General features: G+C 34.2%; 1 protein-coding gene across 1 annotated transcript in view; it reads left to right on the forward strand.

The window, feature by feature from the left end:
• The first annotated feature begins 2,627 nt into the window (after positions 1-2,627).
• The window catches only part of LOC137656369 (uncharacterized protein MAL8P1.12-like), a 35,518-nt gene continuing 20,709 nt past the window's right edge, over positions 2,628-17,436 (forward strand). The window contains exons 1-3 of the mRNA XM_068390543.1: positions 2,628-2,632; positions 8,630-8,759; positions 14,426-15,597. Coding sequence (XP_068246644.1) covers positions 2,628-2,632; positions 8,630-8,759; positions 14,426-15,597 — 1,307 coding nt within the window. The remainder of the gene's footprint in view (positions 2,633-8,629; positions 8,760-14,425; positions 15,598-17,436) is intronic.

Raw genomic sequence — 17,436 nt, forward strand, 5'->3', positions numbered from 1 at the left:
ATATATATATACAGTATATATATATATATATATATATGTATGTATATATATACATATTATCTCTCTCTCTCTCTCTCTCTCTCTCTATCTCTCCTCGCCACTGGATTTTGAATGTTCCCCGAGAAATCTCACCAACGAAGAGTTCAAAAACTTTTGACATCCCCTGTACATTAGGATTTCTCACGAAAACTGAATCCCCGGAAAGGCCCTCAAGAATATCTTCTAAACTAGGAATGATGAGTTCAAAGTTTCCCAGCATCTGGCTGTCAAAGGGACGCGACTTTTGACAAGACTTAGGCGTGAGTATATGAAGTCTGCGATGCAAAAAGGGATCTCTTTGTTTTTCACTGAAAAAAAAAAAATAAATAAATAAAAAATAAAAAAAAATTGGGGGGTTTTACGCAATTGTTTCTGGTACTGATTTATTATTATTATTATTATTATTATTATTATTATTATTATTATTATTATTATTACTATTATTATTATATTTTTTTATGGCCAGTGTATTCTTCTGGGTATATCTTCTGAGTTATTATTATCATTATTATTATAATTATTATTATTATTATTATTATTATTATTATTATTATTATTTTTATTATTATTATTATTATTATTATTATTATTATTATTATTATTATTATTATTATATTTTTTTATGGCCAGTGTATTCTTCTGGGTATATCTTCTGAGTTATTATTATTATTATTAATATTAATATTATTATTATTATTATTATTATTATTATTATTATTATTATTATTATTATTATTACTTGCGAAGCTACAACCCTAGTTGGAAAAGCAGGATGCTATAAGCCCAGGGGCTCCAACAAGGAAAATATCCCAGCGAGGAAAAGAAACGGAAAAAATAAAAGATTTTAAGAACAGTAACAACATTAAAACAAATATAAAATATGAAAACTTTAACAAAACAGGAGGAAGAGAAATAAGATAGAACAGTGTGCCCGAGTGTACCCCTGAAGCAAGAGAACTCTAACCCAAAGCAGTGGAAGACCATGGCACAGAGGCTACGGCAATACCGAAGACTAGAAAACAATGGTTTGATTTTGGAGTGTCCTTCTCCCAGAAGTGCTGCTTACCATAGCTAAAGAGTCTCTTCTACCCTTACCAAAAGGAAAATGGCCACGGAAAAATTACAGTGCAGAAGTTAACCCCTTGAGCGAGGAAGAATTGTTTGGTAATCTCAGTGTTGTCAGATGTATGAGGACAGAGAAGAATCTGTAAAGAATAGGCCAGACTATTCGGTGTATGTGTAGGCAAAGGGAAAGAACCGTAACCAGAGAGAAGGATCCAATGTAGTACTGTCTGGCCAGTCAAAGGTTCCCATAACTCTCTAGTGGTAGTATTATCAGCAGCCATTGCCTGTCCCTCTTTGGTCCTAGCTTGGGTGGAAAGTGGCTTTGGGTGTTGATCATATGTTTATATGATCAGTCTCTAGGGCATTGTCCTGCTTGATAGAGCATTGTCACTGTCCCTGGCCTCTGCCATTCATGGAGCGACCTTCAAGGCCTTTAAACCAGCCACCCCATCTTTACAAATATCTTTTAATTCTATAAGAACAAAGTAACTTAACCCCCAGCCTATTTGGAAATTTCCAACCCTTAACCCCCAGGGTGTTATTTTTTTCCCAGCACATTTTGCAGTATATATTTTTTTTAATTGCTCTAACAGCCTTAATTTTTGTCATAGAGAGGTCAGGTTGGTCTCATTCTCTTGGAAAATGCCTGAATTTTTTCAAAAAGTTATTGAAAATATGGAAAAAAAAATTGTAGCATTTTTTTGCAAGGACGTACCGGTACGTCCATGGGGGTAAAGGGATGAGTTTTATGAAACGTACCAGTACGTCCTTTGGGGGTAAAAGGGTTAATCCAACCGTGAAATTTCAAGGAACAGAAGTAAATGAACTTCAGATTTATTACAAAACCTTCTCTTGTAAAATCTTATACACATAACAAGTTACAAAACTGCACCCAAACTGTAATTTAATTTTCCTTTTAAAAATTCAAACTCAGATTTGTTCCTCGACTTATAAAAGTTTTTTTTTTCTTAGTCTCTTTTAATTAGGCTGAATAAATTAAATAAAGAGTAAACGTTTTATTTTTCTGAGGTTTTAAAAGGCTCTAATTATATTACTTTGAGTGGATAAACCTTTCATCAAACGAAATTTAATCTTAGGAGAGAGAGAGAGAGAGAGAGAGAGAGAGAGAGAGAGAGAGAGAGAGAATAATGGAACAACCAAGGGTAACCTATTCAGTAATAATAGTTATGCTTATTTCCTTGTATTTCTCTTCGCAATAAACGAAACAAGTCAAGATTTTAACGAGAAATTAAGTTGGTAAAGAAGGAAAACTTTATTATTGTGAGAGACTTTTCATTTGCCATTATAACTGATTTTCTTCATTCAATACAGCTTAAATGTTGTGGTGGCCTACTGGAAACGTCCCTGCCTTGAGTCCTGCTCAAACTCATTGGTTTCTTTAGTGTTTGTAACCTCACCATCTTTGTGAGATAAATATGAGAGGTTTGGGGGACCTTATTGGTCTACCTGCTGAGTCATCAACAGCCATTGCCTGGTCCTCATTGGTCCTAGTTTGGATATAGATGGGGTGGGTGCTGATCATATGTATATATACAGTCTCTAGGGTATTGTCCTGTCATTGCCATTGCCATTGCTAAGTCCTCAGCAGCCATAGCCTGGCCCTCCTTGGTCTTAGTTTAGGTGGAGTGGAGCTTTGGCGCTGATCATATGTATATATAGTCAGTCTCTATGGCACTGTCCTGTCCTGTCTTTTGCCTTTGCCATTGCTGAGTCATCAGCAGCCATTGCCTGGCCCTCCTTGGTCTTAGTTTGGATGGAGTGGAGCTTTGGCGCTGATCATATGTATATATACAGTCTCTATGGCATTGTCCTGTCTTTTGCCATTACCATTGCTAAGTCATCAGCAGACATGGCCTGGCCCTCCTTGGTCTTAGTATGGGTGAAGAGTGGCTTGTCCGCTGATTCTATGTATATATACAGTGTCTAGGGTATTGTCCTTTAACTTGCTTTTGCCATTGCTGAGACATCAGCAGCCATTGCCTGGCCCTCCTTGGTCTTAGTTTGGGTGGAGAGGTGCTTGGGCGTTGATCATATGTATATATATAGTCTCTAGGGTTGTCCTGTGTTGCTTTTGCTATTCTTGAGCAGCCTTTAAAGGAATATTTCACTTACTAGCGAAGGACTTGGGGCGATGATCATATATATATATATATATATATATATATTTAGTGTCTTGGGTATTGTTCTGTCTCTTGCCTTTGCCATTCATGCGTGACCTTTAAACCTTTAAACCTTTAAGGAATATTTCACTTACCACAAGTATTTTAACATCGTATTCCTCAGTAAATGTATAAAACAATTAACAATTCTGCAATCTAACAACACTGTTAAAAATTTACATTAAAAAAAGGTAAATGTCTAGCAACATTAATTCCAGGATTTTTACCGTTTTAAAAACAGATATATTGACGTAAAAGACTGATTTTACGGTCACCAACACATAAAAGATAATAACAAAGTTAGGTAAAATTACGGTCGCCTGTATTTCACTGAAATACGGTTGAGAAAAGTATATTTTTAAGGAAAATATCCGATTAAAATTACGGTTTTTTTCTAACATGGATATTTCCTTCCCTCAAATTGAAACCCCATTCGTTTACTTCATTACCTTTAGAGCCATATTCCCTATTAATTATAATTGATTGACAGCTTTAGTGAACTGTATGAGCGCCGCATTGGGATCACAAACCCATCAGGGTACGAGACGAAGACCCAGTTATGAGAATTCGCGTTACATTTACGAGGGTTAATGAAGCTCCGAGTCAGGAAAGGGATTCATTTTGATTGCCACAGGGATGGAATTGGGATAGGATTTCATCTTGAGCAATCGGGGAAATACACGGGGATTTATGGAATATTGGTGATGTTTGTAAAGAAAACTAGGAGGAAAAATGCTGTTAAATGATGAAATATTGATAATATTGTAAAGAAATTTAAGAGGAAAAGTGGCTTTTAAATGATAAAATATTGATAATATTGTAAAGAAATTTAAGAGGAAAGTGGCTTTTAAATGATGAAATACTGATAATGTTTATAAAGAAAACTAAGAGGAAAGTGGCTTTTAAATGATGAAATATTGATAATGTTTATAAAGAAATTGAAGAGGAAAAGGGCTTTTAAATGATGAAATACTGATAATGTTTATAAAGAAAACTAAGAGGAAAAGGGCTTTTAAATGAAAAAACTATTGATAATGTTTGTAAGTAAAAAACTAATGGGAAAGGGGCTTTTAAATGATGAAATATTGGTAATATTGTAAAGAAAACTAAGAGGAAAAGGGCTTTTAAATTAGGAAATATTGATAATATTGTAAAGAAAACTAAGAGGAAAGGGGCTTTTAAATGATGAAATATTGATAATATTGTAAAGAAAGTTAAGAGAAAGGTGGCTTTTAAATGATGAAACACTGATAATGTTTATAAAGAAAACTAAGAGAAAAGTGGCTTTTAAATGATGGAATATTGATAATGTTTGTAAAGAAAACTAAGAGGAAAGGGGCTTTTAAATGATGAAATATTGATAATATTGTAAAGAAAACTAGGAGGAAAAATGCTTTTAAATGATAAAATATTGATAATATTGTAAACTAAGAGAAAAATGCTTTGAAATGATGTTATATTGATGATATTGTAAACTAAGAGAAAAATGCTTTGAAATGATGGAATATTGATAATATTGTAAACTAAGAGAAAATGCTTTTAAATGATGAAATATTGATATTATTGTAAAGAAAACTAAGAGAAAAGTGGCTTTTAAATAACGAAATACTAATAATGTTTATAAAAAAAAAACTAAGAGGAAAAGGGCTTTTAAATGATGAAATACTGATAATGCTTGTAAAGAAAAATAAGAGGAAAGGAACTTTTAAATTATGAAATATTGATAATGTTTGTAAAAAGACCTAAGAGGAAAGGGGAATTAGAATGATGAAATATTGGTAATATTGTAAAGAAAACTAAGAGGAAAAGGGAATTTAAATGATGAAATACTGATAATGTTTATAAAGAAAACTAAGAGGAAAAGGGCTTTTAAATGATGAAATATTGATAATGTTTGTAAAGAAAAATAAGAGGAAAGGGACTTTTAAATAATGAAATATTGATAATGCCTATTAACAAAACCTAGGAAGAAAAGGGCTTTTAAATTATGAAATATTGATAATGTTTTTTTTTAAAAAACTAAGAGGAAATGGGCTTTTAAATTATGAAATAATGATATTGTTTGTAAATATAAAAAGCCTTAGAGGAAAGGGGCTTTTAGATTAGAAATATTGATAAAGTTTGTAAATAATATATACATATATATATATATATATATATACATATATATATATATATATATATATATTATTTATATATATATATATATATATATACAGTAAATAACAATAAGGAATGGAAATACACAAATTTCAAGTTTTTGCCTCACATTTATACACTTTCTGAACTCATTTCTCCTTTCGCAAATAAAAAAAAAAAAAAAACAGACCTCGTCTTTGACAACTATTTTTTTTATATAAATCATATTTCATCTTTATCTTCAGAGGCGACGAAGAGCAATGTGGTTTTCAGGAGTAGTCCTATTTCCCTCTCTAATATGCTAATCCTAATTCTAAACTTCCGAGTTCATCTAAAATTCAAATTACGTCCCCGGAAAAAGTTATTTCCCCTCTCAATAGGTTTTTTTTTTTTTTTTTTCGAACCGTCAGCACCATTTCTTCGTACATGATTACTCAACATAATCTTTTTTTGGGAACACGATATTTAATACACCTTTCCAAACAGCACAAGAGATGGGAAATCTTCACGAGCAGCTAACGATATTTAATTCATCTCTCCAAATAGTGCAAGGGATGGAGTTCTTACGGATGAACTAAATAGTCTTTGATCTCTCTCTCTCTCTCTCTCTCTCTCTCTCTCTCTGAGTGTTTAAAATTACTCGTTCTACCCAAGAGCAAATGGAGTCTTTATGGATAGACTAAATAGTCTTTGAGATATCTTAAAATCCCCCCTCTCTCTCTCTCTCTCTCTCTCTCTCTCTCTCTCTCTATGAGTGTTTAAAATTACTCGTTCTACCCAAGTGCAAATGGAGTCTTTATGGATAGATTAAATAGTCTTTGAGATATCTAAAATCCCTGTAACTCTCTCTCTCTCTCTCTCTCTCTCTCTCTCTCTCTCTCTATAGGTGTATAAAATTACTCATTCTACCCAAAGGCAAATGGAGTCTTTATGGATAGACTAAATAGTCTTTGAGATATCTAAAATCCCTGTAACCTTCCCCCCCCCCCCTCTCTCTCTCTCTCTCTCTCTGTCTCTCTCTCTCTCTCTCTCTCTCTCTCTCTCTCTCTCTCTAAGTGTTTAAAATTACTCATTCTACCCATGAGCAAATGGAGTCCGTATGGATAGACTAAATAGTCTTTGAGATATCTTAAAATCCCCCCTCTCTCTCTCTCTCTCTCTCTCTCTCTCTCTCTCTTTCTACGTGTTTAAAATTACTCATTCTACCCATGAGCAAATGGAGTCCGTATGGATGGACTAAAAAGTCTTGGAGATATCTAAAATCCCTGTAACTCTCTCTCTCTCTCTCTCTCTCTCTCTCTCTCTCTCTCTCTTATTACTAATAAAATTAATTAATTAATCCTTGCAATATTATTAAAATAAATGTGTTTGTTAAAACGTAAATACCAATTTATTGCTACATAAGATTATGAGATACAGTCTACATTCACCCGGATCTTGGCGATCAATCAACTAGTGCCTTTTTCTAATCATGCTTCAGTGGTTTTCTCTAAGTGATTGGAACATATCTGTGATGCGTGATTCATCCCTGATTTATAATGAAGCTCAATATACCTCTGAGCGAATCGAGATATTAGAATTCAACGAATCTCTTTGATATGGTTTAGAATTTCATAGAATCTCTTTGATATGGTTTAGAATTCATAGAATCTCTTTGATATGGTTTAGAATTTCATAGAATCTCTTTGATATGGTATGTGCCAATTTGAGACCGACCATTCATATTACATATCTCTTTCTCGTTTAATCTGAACAAAACTTTTGCTATTCTTTCAACAACTTCTTTTTTCCCTTCAGGGATATAATCTGCAAGAAATCTGTATAGTATACATAAATATTAGTGTTATTCTTTAATTAACTCAATCCCTTTGCTATAACTCAACCATCGGAAATTTTATTTCAGGTATATAATTTATAAGAAACATATATAGTACGCATGATATTATAACAAATATTAGTGTTTCTCTTTAAATAACACAAAATCTTTGCTATAATTCGACCATCAGAAATGTTATTTCAGGGATATAATTTATAAGAAACAAATATAGAACGCATAATATTATAACAAATATTAATGTTTTTCTTTAATGAACACAAAATCTTTGCTATAATTCTACCATCGGAAATTTTATTTCAGGTATATAATTTATAAGAAACATATAAAGTACGTATGATATTATAACAAATATTAATGTTTTTCTTTAATTAACACAACACCTTTGCTATAATTCAACCATCGGAAATTTTATTTCAGGTATATAATCTATAAGAAACATATATAGTACGCATGATATTATAACAAATATTAGTGTTTTTCTTTAATTAACACAAAACCTTTGCTATAATTCGACCATCGGAAATTTTATTTCAGGGATATAATTTACAAAAAATATATATGCTATACATATTTGCATATAGATCTCTCACTTGGTCTGTATTGATTCCTAAATCCCTTATTTGTTTTTACTATTTTCTTTCAGTTCTGATAAGCTAGAAATTAAAATATTTGTTAATAAGTGATGATTCTCTTCAAACAGAATCTTGGTGATGTTTACATGACTAGAGTGTTGTTTCTCATTCTTTACATATTAAGAATATTAGAAATATATTAAGAATATTAAGATATTACGTATATTAAGAACGTCGCCTATGAAGCAAATCTTCTCTAGGTATCTTATGGTATGACTAGAAAAATATATGTTATTTTTCTTTTCATTCCTTCCCTCTTAATTACAAAATCCAACTTCACTTATGAACTCTTCCTAGAAACACTATTGAAAATATGCTATTTCCATTCCTCACTGGGATATTTTTCTCTGTGTGAGCTCGTGGGCTTATATCATCTTGGTTGTTTTTCCAATTAGGGTTTTAGCTTATATAATAATAATAATAATAATAATAATAATAATAATAATAATAATAATAATAATAATAATAATAATATAATACTTCTAGCAAACTTTACGTCTGTTTTCCCTTGTCTAAAAAAAAAGAGATACTAGATATCCTGAAGTCTACTTCTTGTTATTTGACAGTATTGTAACTATGGATCGTCAGTTACAAATTAGATAAATTCCAATGGCTCTGATGAAATGATTTGAAACCCATGAAAGAAATCCAAATGAATCCAGGATTCCTAAAGATATATAATGGCATCCAGGGAGATATGAAGCAGATATATTTTCGCCTCTTTTAATTAACTGCAGACGTTACAATAGGACGACGAGGAGCAATTCCTACGAGGAAAATGTCACCATGGAAACGCCTTTAACCCGAAGAAGGAATCTCGTTCCGGAGCCGAAGACAGGCTCCGGAGCCTTGAAAGGATTCCAGAACGCGAGAATGGGCTCCGGAGCTGAGAATTGTTTATCCACAAAATGGTTTGAAGTCTGCTTCTTTGGCACAAAAAATAAGAAACAAAATAAAGAATATGCTCTTTTAGCTTAATATACTGTATATATATATATATATATATATATATATATATATATATATATATATATATATATATATATATATATATATATATATTTTATTTTTTTTTATTTTTTGTTCAAATTGATAAGTATGTTTATTTTTTTCTTATTCGTGAAATATCGCGCCTAGAATACTTAGGGAAATATTTAGAGGCTTTTAGTCATCTTAGTGGTGTATTATTCTTCGTCTAGTATCTTTGGACCGTAAATATATTTCACCAGCTGATGATAAACTGACCACTGCTAGCCAAGAGTTTGTGGTGGTCTATTGGAAACGTCCCTGCCTGGCGATCACCGGACTGGTGTTCGAGTTCCGCTCAAGCTAAATGGTTTCTTGTAGTGTCTGCAACCTCACCATCCTTGTGTTATAAGGATGGGGTGTTTGGGGGAGCCTATAGGTATACCTGGTGAGTCATGAGCAGCCATTGCCTGGCCCTCTCTAGTCCTAGCTTGGGTGGAGAGGGGGTCTTGGGCGCTGATCATATGTGTATATGGTCAGTCTCTAGGGCAGTGTTTTGCTAGGTAGGGTAATGTTATTGTTCAGTGTCTTTTCCTGCCATTCATAGGCAGTATTTAAGCCTTTAAACGGTTAATATAACCTTTATGGGTGAAACTGCAGAGATTCTGAACAGTATTTGTTCGTATATACGAAATATAATCGATTTATCAATCAATATGGGAAGTTAAAGTATCGTTATGTTGAAGCAAATACTATTAAAAAACTATGTAAGATAATTAAAAATAATGGCTGTATGTAGATACGAACAAAATAAAAAGTAATTCAAAACGTTGTCAATATGTGTAGAATCAGTAAATTATTGTCAATAAGCTGGAAGAATGATCAGAAAAACTAAGGTTATGACTAGCACTTTCGCATTTTCATACCTCTTCAGTGCCAATTGGAAATACGAAAGCGCTAGTCCAAACCTTCGTTTTCCTAATCCTTCTTTTGAAAATATAAAAGCGCTAGTCCAAACCTTCGTTTTTCTGATCCTTTTCGAAATTACGAAAGCGCTAGTCCAAACCTTCGTTTTTCTGATCCTTCTTTTGAAAATACGAAAGCGCTAGTCCAAACCTTCGTTTTTCTGATCCTTCTTTTGAAAATACAAAAGCGCAAGTCCACACCTTCGTTTTTCTGATCCTTCTTTTGAAAATACAAAAGCGCTAGTCCAAACCTTCGTTTTTCTGATCCTTCTTTTGAAAATACAAAAGCGCAAGTCCACACCTTCGTTTTTCTGATCCTTCTTTTGAAAATACGAAAGCGCTAGTCCAAACCTTCGTTTTTCTGATCCTTCTTTTGAAAATACAAAAGCGCAAGTCCACACCTTCGTTTTTCTGATCCTTCTTTTGAAAATACGAAAGCGCTAGTCCAAACCTTCATTTATCTGATCCTTCTTTTGAAAATACAAAAGCGCTAGTCCAAACCTTCGTTTTTCTGATCCTTTTCGAAAATACGAAAGCGCTAGTCCGAACCTTCGTTTTTCTGATCCTTCTTTTGAAAATTCGAAAGCGCTAGTCCGAACCTTCGTTTTTCTGATCCTTCTTTTGAAAATACGAAAGCGCTAGTCCGAACCTTCGTTTTTCTGATCCTTCTTTTGAAAATTCGAAAGCGCTAGTCCGAACCTTCGTTTTTCTGATCCTTCTTTTGAAAATTCGAAAGCGCTAGTCCGAACCTTCGTTTTTCTGATCCTTCTTTTGAAAATTCGAAAGCGCTAGTCCGAACCTTCGTTTTTCTGATCCTTCTTTTGAAAATACGAAAGCGCTAGTCCGAACCTTCGTTTTTCTGATCCTTCTTTTGAAAATTCGAAAGCGCTAGTCCAAACCTTCGTTTTTTTTATCCTTCTTTTGAAAATTCGAAAGCGCTAGTCCGAACCTTCGTTTTTCTGATCCTTCTTTTGAAAATACGAAAGCGCTAGTCCAAACCTTCGTTTTTCTGATCCTTCTTTTGAAAATACGAAAGCGCTAGTCCAAACCTTCGTTTTTCTGATCCTTCTCCCAGCATAGTGACAATATATTCTTAGCATATTTCAGCGATAGATCGTCAAGAGTACATTATATTTTCAATGTCTCATTACTCCAAAGCAAATTATCATTACTATAGATAATCGAGAGACAGTATTTCCTAACCAAAACGCCAAAACAAAGGGTTGAAGTCATTGGAAATCGATACGGACAAAGATTTTCTGTGTTCGGTGAGGTAAATGTGGGTTGGCTGGAGTCTAATTATGCATAAACTCTGAATATGCTCGTTAGTGCTCGCATTTCTTGATCCGAGAGAGAGAGAGAGAGAGAGAGAGAGGGGGGGGGGGGAGAGAGAGAGAGACACTCAGTTTGTCAACGTTAGAATTTACGCTTAAAATTTATTCAGGTAAATAATAATAATAAAAATAATAATAATAATAATAATATTATTATTATTATTATTATTATTATTATTATTATTATTATTATAATGAATCCTTGCATGATTGAATTAACATATATTCCTTTATCCTATATTCCTATTAATAATCAGTCTCTAGGCATTGTCTTGCTTGCTAGGGCCGTGTCACTGTCCCTTCCTCTGCCATTCATGAGCGGCCTTTAAACTTTTAAACCTTCATTGGGATTTGTATTTTCCTCGTGAAGAGGTTGGCTGAGAATTTTTTTTACCATATATGTTCAAAAGATTCTCTTAGCTTTATTGCTCAAATTGGGTACTCTGGTCCCTTCTATTGGTTTTTTTATCCACTAAAAGATTTTTCTTTTGTTTTCTGTAGGAAAATAACTGTTAAGCCCCCCTGACACTTGCCCGCATTTCTGGCACGCACTGGCACGCATTGTGGCGTGAACTGGCGTGAACGATGTGGGAACTGGCGTGAACTTGACGTGAACGGTGCGTGGCATGCGTGCCGATGCGTGCCATGCGTGCCGATGCGTGCCATGCGTGCCGAGAATTTTGAAATGTTTACTAGTCCATTTAGAAAAGAAATATGCTTTATATCATTGGTAAATTTGTTGGCTGATATCACGAGCAAGAGATTCTTTTTGTATTATGAATCTTATCTTGAACAATCATTCAGATAGTGATAAGCACCCGAGAGCAAACGTTGACTGGCTGTGTAGAGAAAAGGAGAGAGACAAATCAGCAGGGATGGGACACTACCTCAAGACCAGTGAGGATGAATAGCTAATTAGTTCTCGAGTAGAAAACTGGCTGTGTAGAGAAAAGGAGAGAGACAAATCAGCAGGGATGGGACACTACCTCAAGACCAGGGAGGATAAATAGCTAAATAGTTCTCGAGTAGAAAACTGGCTGTGTAGAGAAAAGGAGAGAGATAAATCATCAGAGATGGGACACTACCTCAAGACCAGTGAAGATAAATAGCTAAATAGTTCTCAAGTAGAAAACTGGCTGTGTAGAGAAAAGGAGAGACGAATCAGCAAAAATGGGATACTACCTCAAGACCAGTGAGGATGAATAGCTAAATAATTCTCGAGTAGAAATTTTTGAAAATATTTTCATCATTATTTAAGGGACTATCTTCCTTTTTAATATACAATACAGACAGAGATGAAGTAAATTAAAATCTCAACTATAAAAAGAATTAAGTGTCCTTCTCTAATTTTAAATTCAATCTCAATTGATGTATAGAAAATTAATCTTTTTCAAAATATGTATCATGATAATCATAACTTTCAGCATCAAGCTGGCCCAGATAACATCCATAATAAATTTCGAAAACATAAGAAACAATAACGTTCACGTAAAAGGACCAGGCAAAATTATTCTGAGATTACAATATCAAGACTGGCAGGTTGACACGGGCAGATCACCCAGACGTCATTTTGGTCGACAAGGCAACAAAGATATTATTACTCATAGATATTGCTGTACAGTGGAACTAAAAAAAAAAAAAAAAAAAAATAGAGGGGCACTCAGTAGTGCTTCAAATCACTTGCATTCGTCAAGAGAGTATAGCTTCGTTGACAAATCCCTATACTTATTTCCTTATACTAACAAGTACTCAATACTCTAAACTTAATAATACTGGGATAACTAATTCCAAATGAAATCATGGTGAGATGAGCCCACTAGGTGAATTAGATATTAAAAATAAATAAAAAAGGTATACGGAAATAATCAGTAACTTTATAATTCAGAATATAAATTCATAAACTAGAATTAGAGAGGCACTCAGTAGAGCGCAGACCTCCATCGCAGCAGCTTATTTCTCGATCTTTTGCACGACCTGACCTTGACCTTTGACCTTGACATGTATTATTTGGGGTGGATTTTCATACACTTAAATATGAACCAAGTTTGAAGTCTCTGTGACAAAGACGTCCAAACTTATGGCTGATTACGTGAATTGGACATTTTGCTTGACTGTGAACTTGACCTTTGATTTTGACCTTTCAAAATTTAATGATTTCCAACGTTTTACATATCAGTTAATCCCTACAAGTTTCATTGCTCTACAATTAAAATTGTGGCCAGAAAGGTGCTCACTAGCAAACACATAATCACACAAACAGAGGGTAAAACATAACCTCCTTCCAACTTCACTGGCGGAGGTAATTACGAGTTGAATTCAGAAGGCTTTGGACATTATCAAGTGGCAGTAGTGCCAATGATCACTGGAATACTTGGGGCCATACCTAAATCATTGAAAAGGAGTCTTTAGAAAGAAGGAGCCGATACATCCCCAGGAATCACGATGAGCTCTCTACTTGAAACAGCACATAATAGTGAGGAACTTGTTGGATTCTAACAAGCTGAATCACCTAACACTTTTGAAATTCACATGGGTAAAAATCCAGACGCTCCTTGATTATAATCCTTTTATCATATAGTCTATACTTCATGAGAAAATCCATTTTTAAAAATAGCCGATTGTAGAACGATTCCTTTTTTCTAAAATACATTTCACGCAGAAAAGAATATTTGGTATAAGGCATAGGATACAGTTTGAGGTTTATGGATTTCCATAGTCATTCCATACAGTATTCCCAACTGTAAATGCTTACAAAAACCTTTCAATGAAATGAAATAGAACACTTTACACTTTCGTCACGTTGCTCGTGATCCTTTTCTGAAGTTTTCTCTCCTATTTTTCGGGTTTACTGCAATTGGAAAAGGGAGTTCCAATAGTGATATAGTTTCTTTTGTTGGGAAGAGAAAGCGCAGCTTGAACTGTGGGGACATTTTATGGAAATAGTCTCCAAAAGCTTTTAACCCAATTTGAAGTCAATTGCTAGAAATATGGACTTAAGTATTTATTTATGAGATCCTAGAAAAGGGAAAATATAGATTGATCTATTCTCTATAAAATTTTATATTCATTTTGACTTGAAATATATTTTACGACTAAGTAAACAAAGTTGATTTTACATTGCAAGCTAAGACATTCACATCCACCCTGTTCGAAATTGTAATGATTTACTAAATATACATCAACTGATGTAGATGAGACTTGCAGCGTTAGTAGAAGGGAGAGCCAGTGGGACTGACGGTATTTACTTATCGAGAATTGAAATGTCAAGGTTGAGCAAAAGTTCAACCGAATTAACCTCAACCTTGAGCAAAAGTTCAACCGAATTAACCTCAACCTTGAACAAAAGTTCAACCGAATTAACCTCAACCTTGAGCAAAAGTTCAACCGAATTAACCTCAACCTTGAACAAAAGTTCACCCGAATTAACCTCAACCTTGAGCAAAAGTTCGACCGAATTAACCTCAACCTTGAGCAAAAGTTTGACCGAATTAACCTCAACCTTGAGCAAAAGTTCAACCGAATTAACCTCAACCTTGAGCAAAAGTTCGACCGAATTAACCTCAACCTTGAGCAAAAGTTCAACCGAATTAACCTCAACCTTGAGCAAAAGTTCGACCGAATTAACCTCAACCTTGAGCAAAAGTTCAACCGAATTAACCTCAACCTTGAACAAAAGTTCAACCGAATTAACCTCAACCTTGAGCAAAAGTTCAACCGAATTAACCTCAACCTTGAGCAAAAGTTCAACCAAATTAACCTCAACCTTGAGCAAAAGTTCGACCGAATTAACCTCAACCTTGAGCAAAAGTTTGACCGAATTAACCTCAACCTTGAGCAAAAGTTCAACCGAATTAACCTCAACCTTGAACAAAAGTTCAACCGAATTAACCTCAACCTTGAGCAAAAGTTCAACCGAATTAACCTCAACCTTGAGCAAAAGTTCAACCAAATTAACCTCAACCTTGAGCAAAAGTTCGACCGAATTAACCTCAACCTTGAGCAAAAGTTCGACCGAATTAACCTCAACCTTGAGCAAAAGTTCAACCGAATTAACCTCAACCTTGAACAAAAGTTCAACCGAATTAACCTCAACCTTGAGCAAAAGTTCAACCGAATTAACCTCAACCTTGAGCAAAAGTTCAACCAAATTAACCTCAACCTTGAGCAAAAGTTCGACCGAATTAACCTCAACCTTGAGCAAAAGTTTGACCGAATTAACCTCAACCTTGAGCAAAAGTTCAACCGAATTAACCTCAACCTTGAGCAAAAGTTCAACCAAATTAACCTCAACCTTGAGCAAAAGTTCGACCGAATTAACCTCAACCTTGAGCAAAAGTTCGACCGAATTAACCTCAACCTTGAGCAAAAGTTCGACCGAATTAACCTCAACCTTAACCCCAAGCTCGCACATGGTTGGCACAGACTTCAAATACACATACGGTATAAATTGATTCAGGGAAAGGCAAGCTGGTTTCGAGAAATAAGCTGCCTTGGTGGAGGTCTGCACTCTCAGAGTACTTCTCTAGTTTATCCTTTATATAACTTGTATTTCTTCTTATCAAAGGCGACCCTGTTTAATTCAAAGCTTGAATTCAAAGCTAGTTCTTACAATTATATAGCAAATATAAATCTGTATTACTCTGATAGGTTACAGGATCAATATAAATGGATGATCATCTATGAAATATCTTGCAAGATATTGTTAAACTTTAAACAAGGACTTGATCTGACTATGAAGTTTTGAACAATGTGAAATTTACCAATGTAATTAAATATACCTGACAAGAAGGATGTATCAAATATAACTACAATCATAAAAAAATAATTATATAATCGTAAAAAAAAACCCTTTTATTAAAACGAACAAGGAGTTAACTACGGCAATGTAATTGTTCAGTGGCTACTTTCCTCTTGGTAAGGGTAGAAGAGACTCTTTAGCTATGGCAAGCTGCTCTTCAAGGAGAAAGACACTCCAAAATCAAACCATTTTTCTCTAGTCTTGGGTAGTGCTATAGCCTCTGTACCATGGTCTTCCACTGTCTTGGGTTAGAGTTCTCTTGCTTGAGGGTACACTCAGGCACACTGTTCCATCTAGTTTCTCGTTTTTTTTTTTTTGTTTTATTGAAGGTTTTATTGTTTATATAGGAAATATTTACTTTAATGTTGTTACTATTCTTAAAATATTTTATTTTTCCTTGTTTCCTTTCCTCACTGAGCTATTTTCCCTGTTGGGGCCCCTGGGCTTATAGCATCCTGCTTTTCCAACTAGGGTTGTAGTTTAGCATCTAACAATAATAGTAATAATAAGTCATGGAGAATATCACAAAATTTACAAATTAAATTTATGACTGTAACAACGAAAATACATAACTTTTCAGTAAAGCAATTATAAAAGATAAAGATATCTAGTTTCAGTTCCAATTTCATCAGAACAGATGCTCACCAGAACGTCAGCAGGGAAAGCCTAACCACCCACTGCGGTGCTCAACCACAGCAGTGACCTTCCCAGTAAATAGCTTAAATTCACGGTCCCGGGATGAGATTGATCTGCTGTCATGCGAATACTAGGCGAGCACTTTACCACTGTACTATCCAGGAATCTAGTACAAGATCAATTAATACAAAGTTCCAGAGGAAATTCCATGAACTGATTATGCACCAACTCCCCTAGCAAAAATAAAAAAATACCTCAGAAATTAAGAAAAATTGTATTTAAGAATATATTCCGTGATTTACTGACACTACTAGCCAGGAGACTATTAAAAGATCAATTAATACAAAGTTCCAGAGGAAGTTCCATTAATTACTTATGCTATAACCTCACCCCAGCAAAAAAATAACTCAGAAATGAATGAAAAATTGTGTTTAAGGATATATTTCGTGATTAAGTGACACTGAGTATTGTATATGATATCATACAAATCTCTCATAATAAAAAAATAACTAAGGAAAAGACAAAACATAAAAATATGCAAGCCAAACAATGACATTTTTTGTTTTCAAAAGGTAATAGGTCACACAGAAACTGGATGCATCCACCATTTCAGAAGCCTTGACATGTGAATGACATGAGCTCTGCTCCTAGATATACCAAGAAACTATTGGTCCCTGTTCGGCAGGGCAGTTAAACGACAGCTGTGACATTGACGTCCTGTTTCCCTTGCACACATTAGAAATGAAATATGCCTCGGTCCAATATTTTACGGTTCAAAGGTATAAAGGCTGCTTATGATTGGCAGATGTAAGGGACAGTGACATTGCCCTATCAAGCAGGACAAT

This window comes from Palaemon carinicauda, chromosome 17, assembly GCF_036898095.1.
Source record: "Palaemon carinicauda isolate YSFRI2023 chromosome 17, ASM3689809v2, whole genome shotgun sequence".
Classification (NCBI taxonomy): Eukaryota; Metazoa; Arthropoda; class Malacostraca; order Decapoda; family Palaemonidae; genus Palaemon; species Palaemon carinicauda.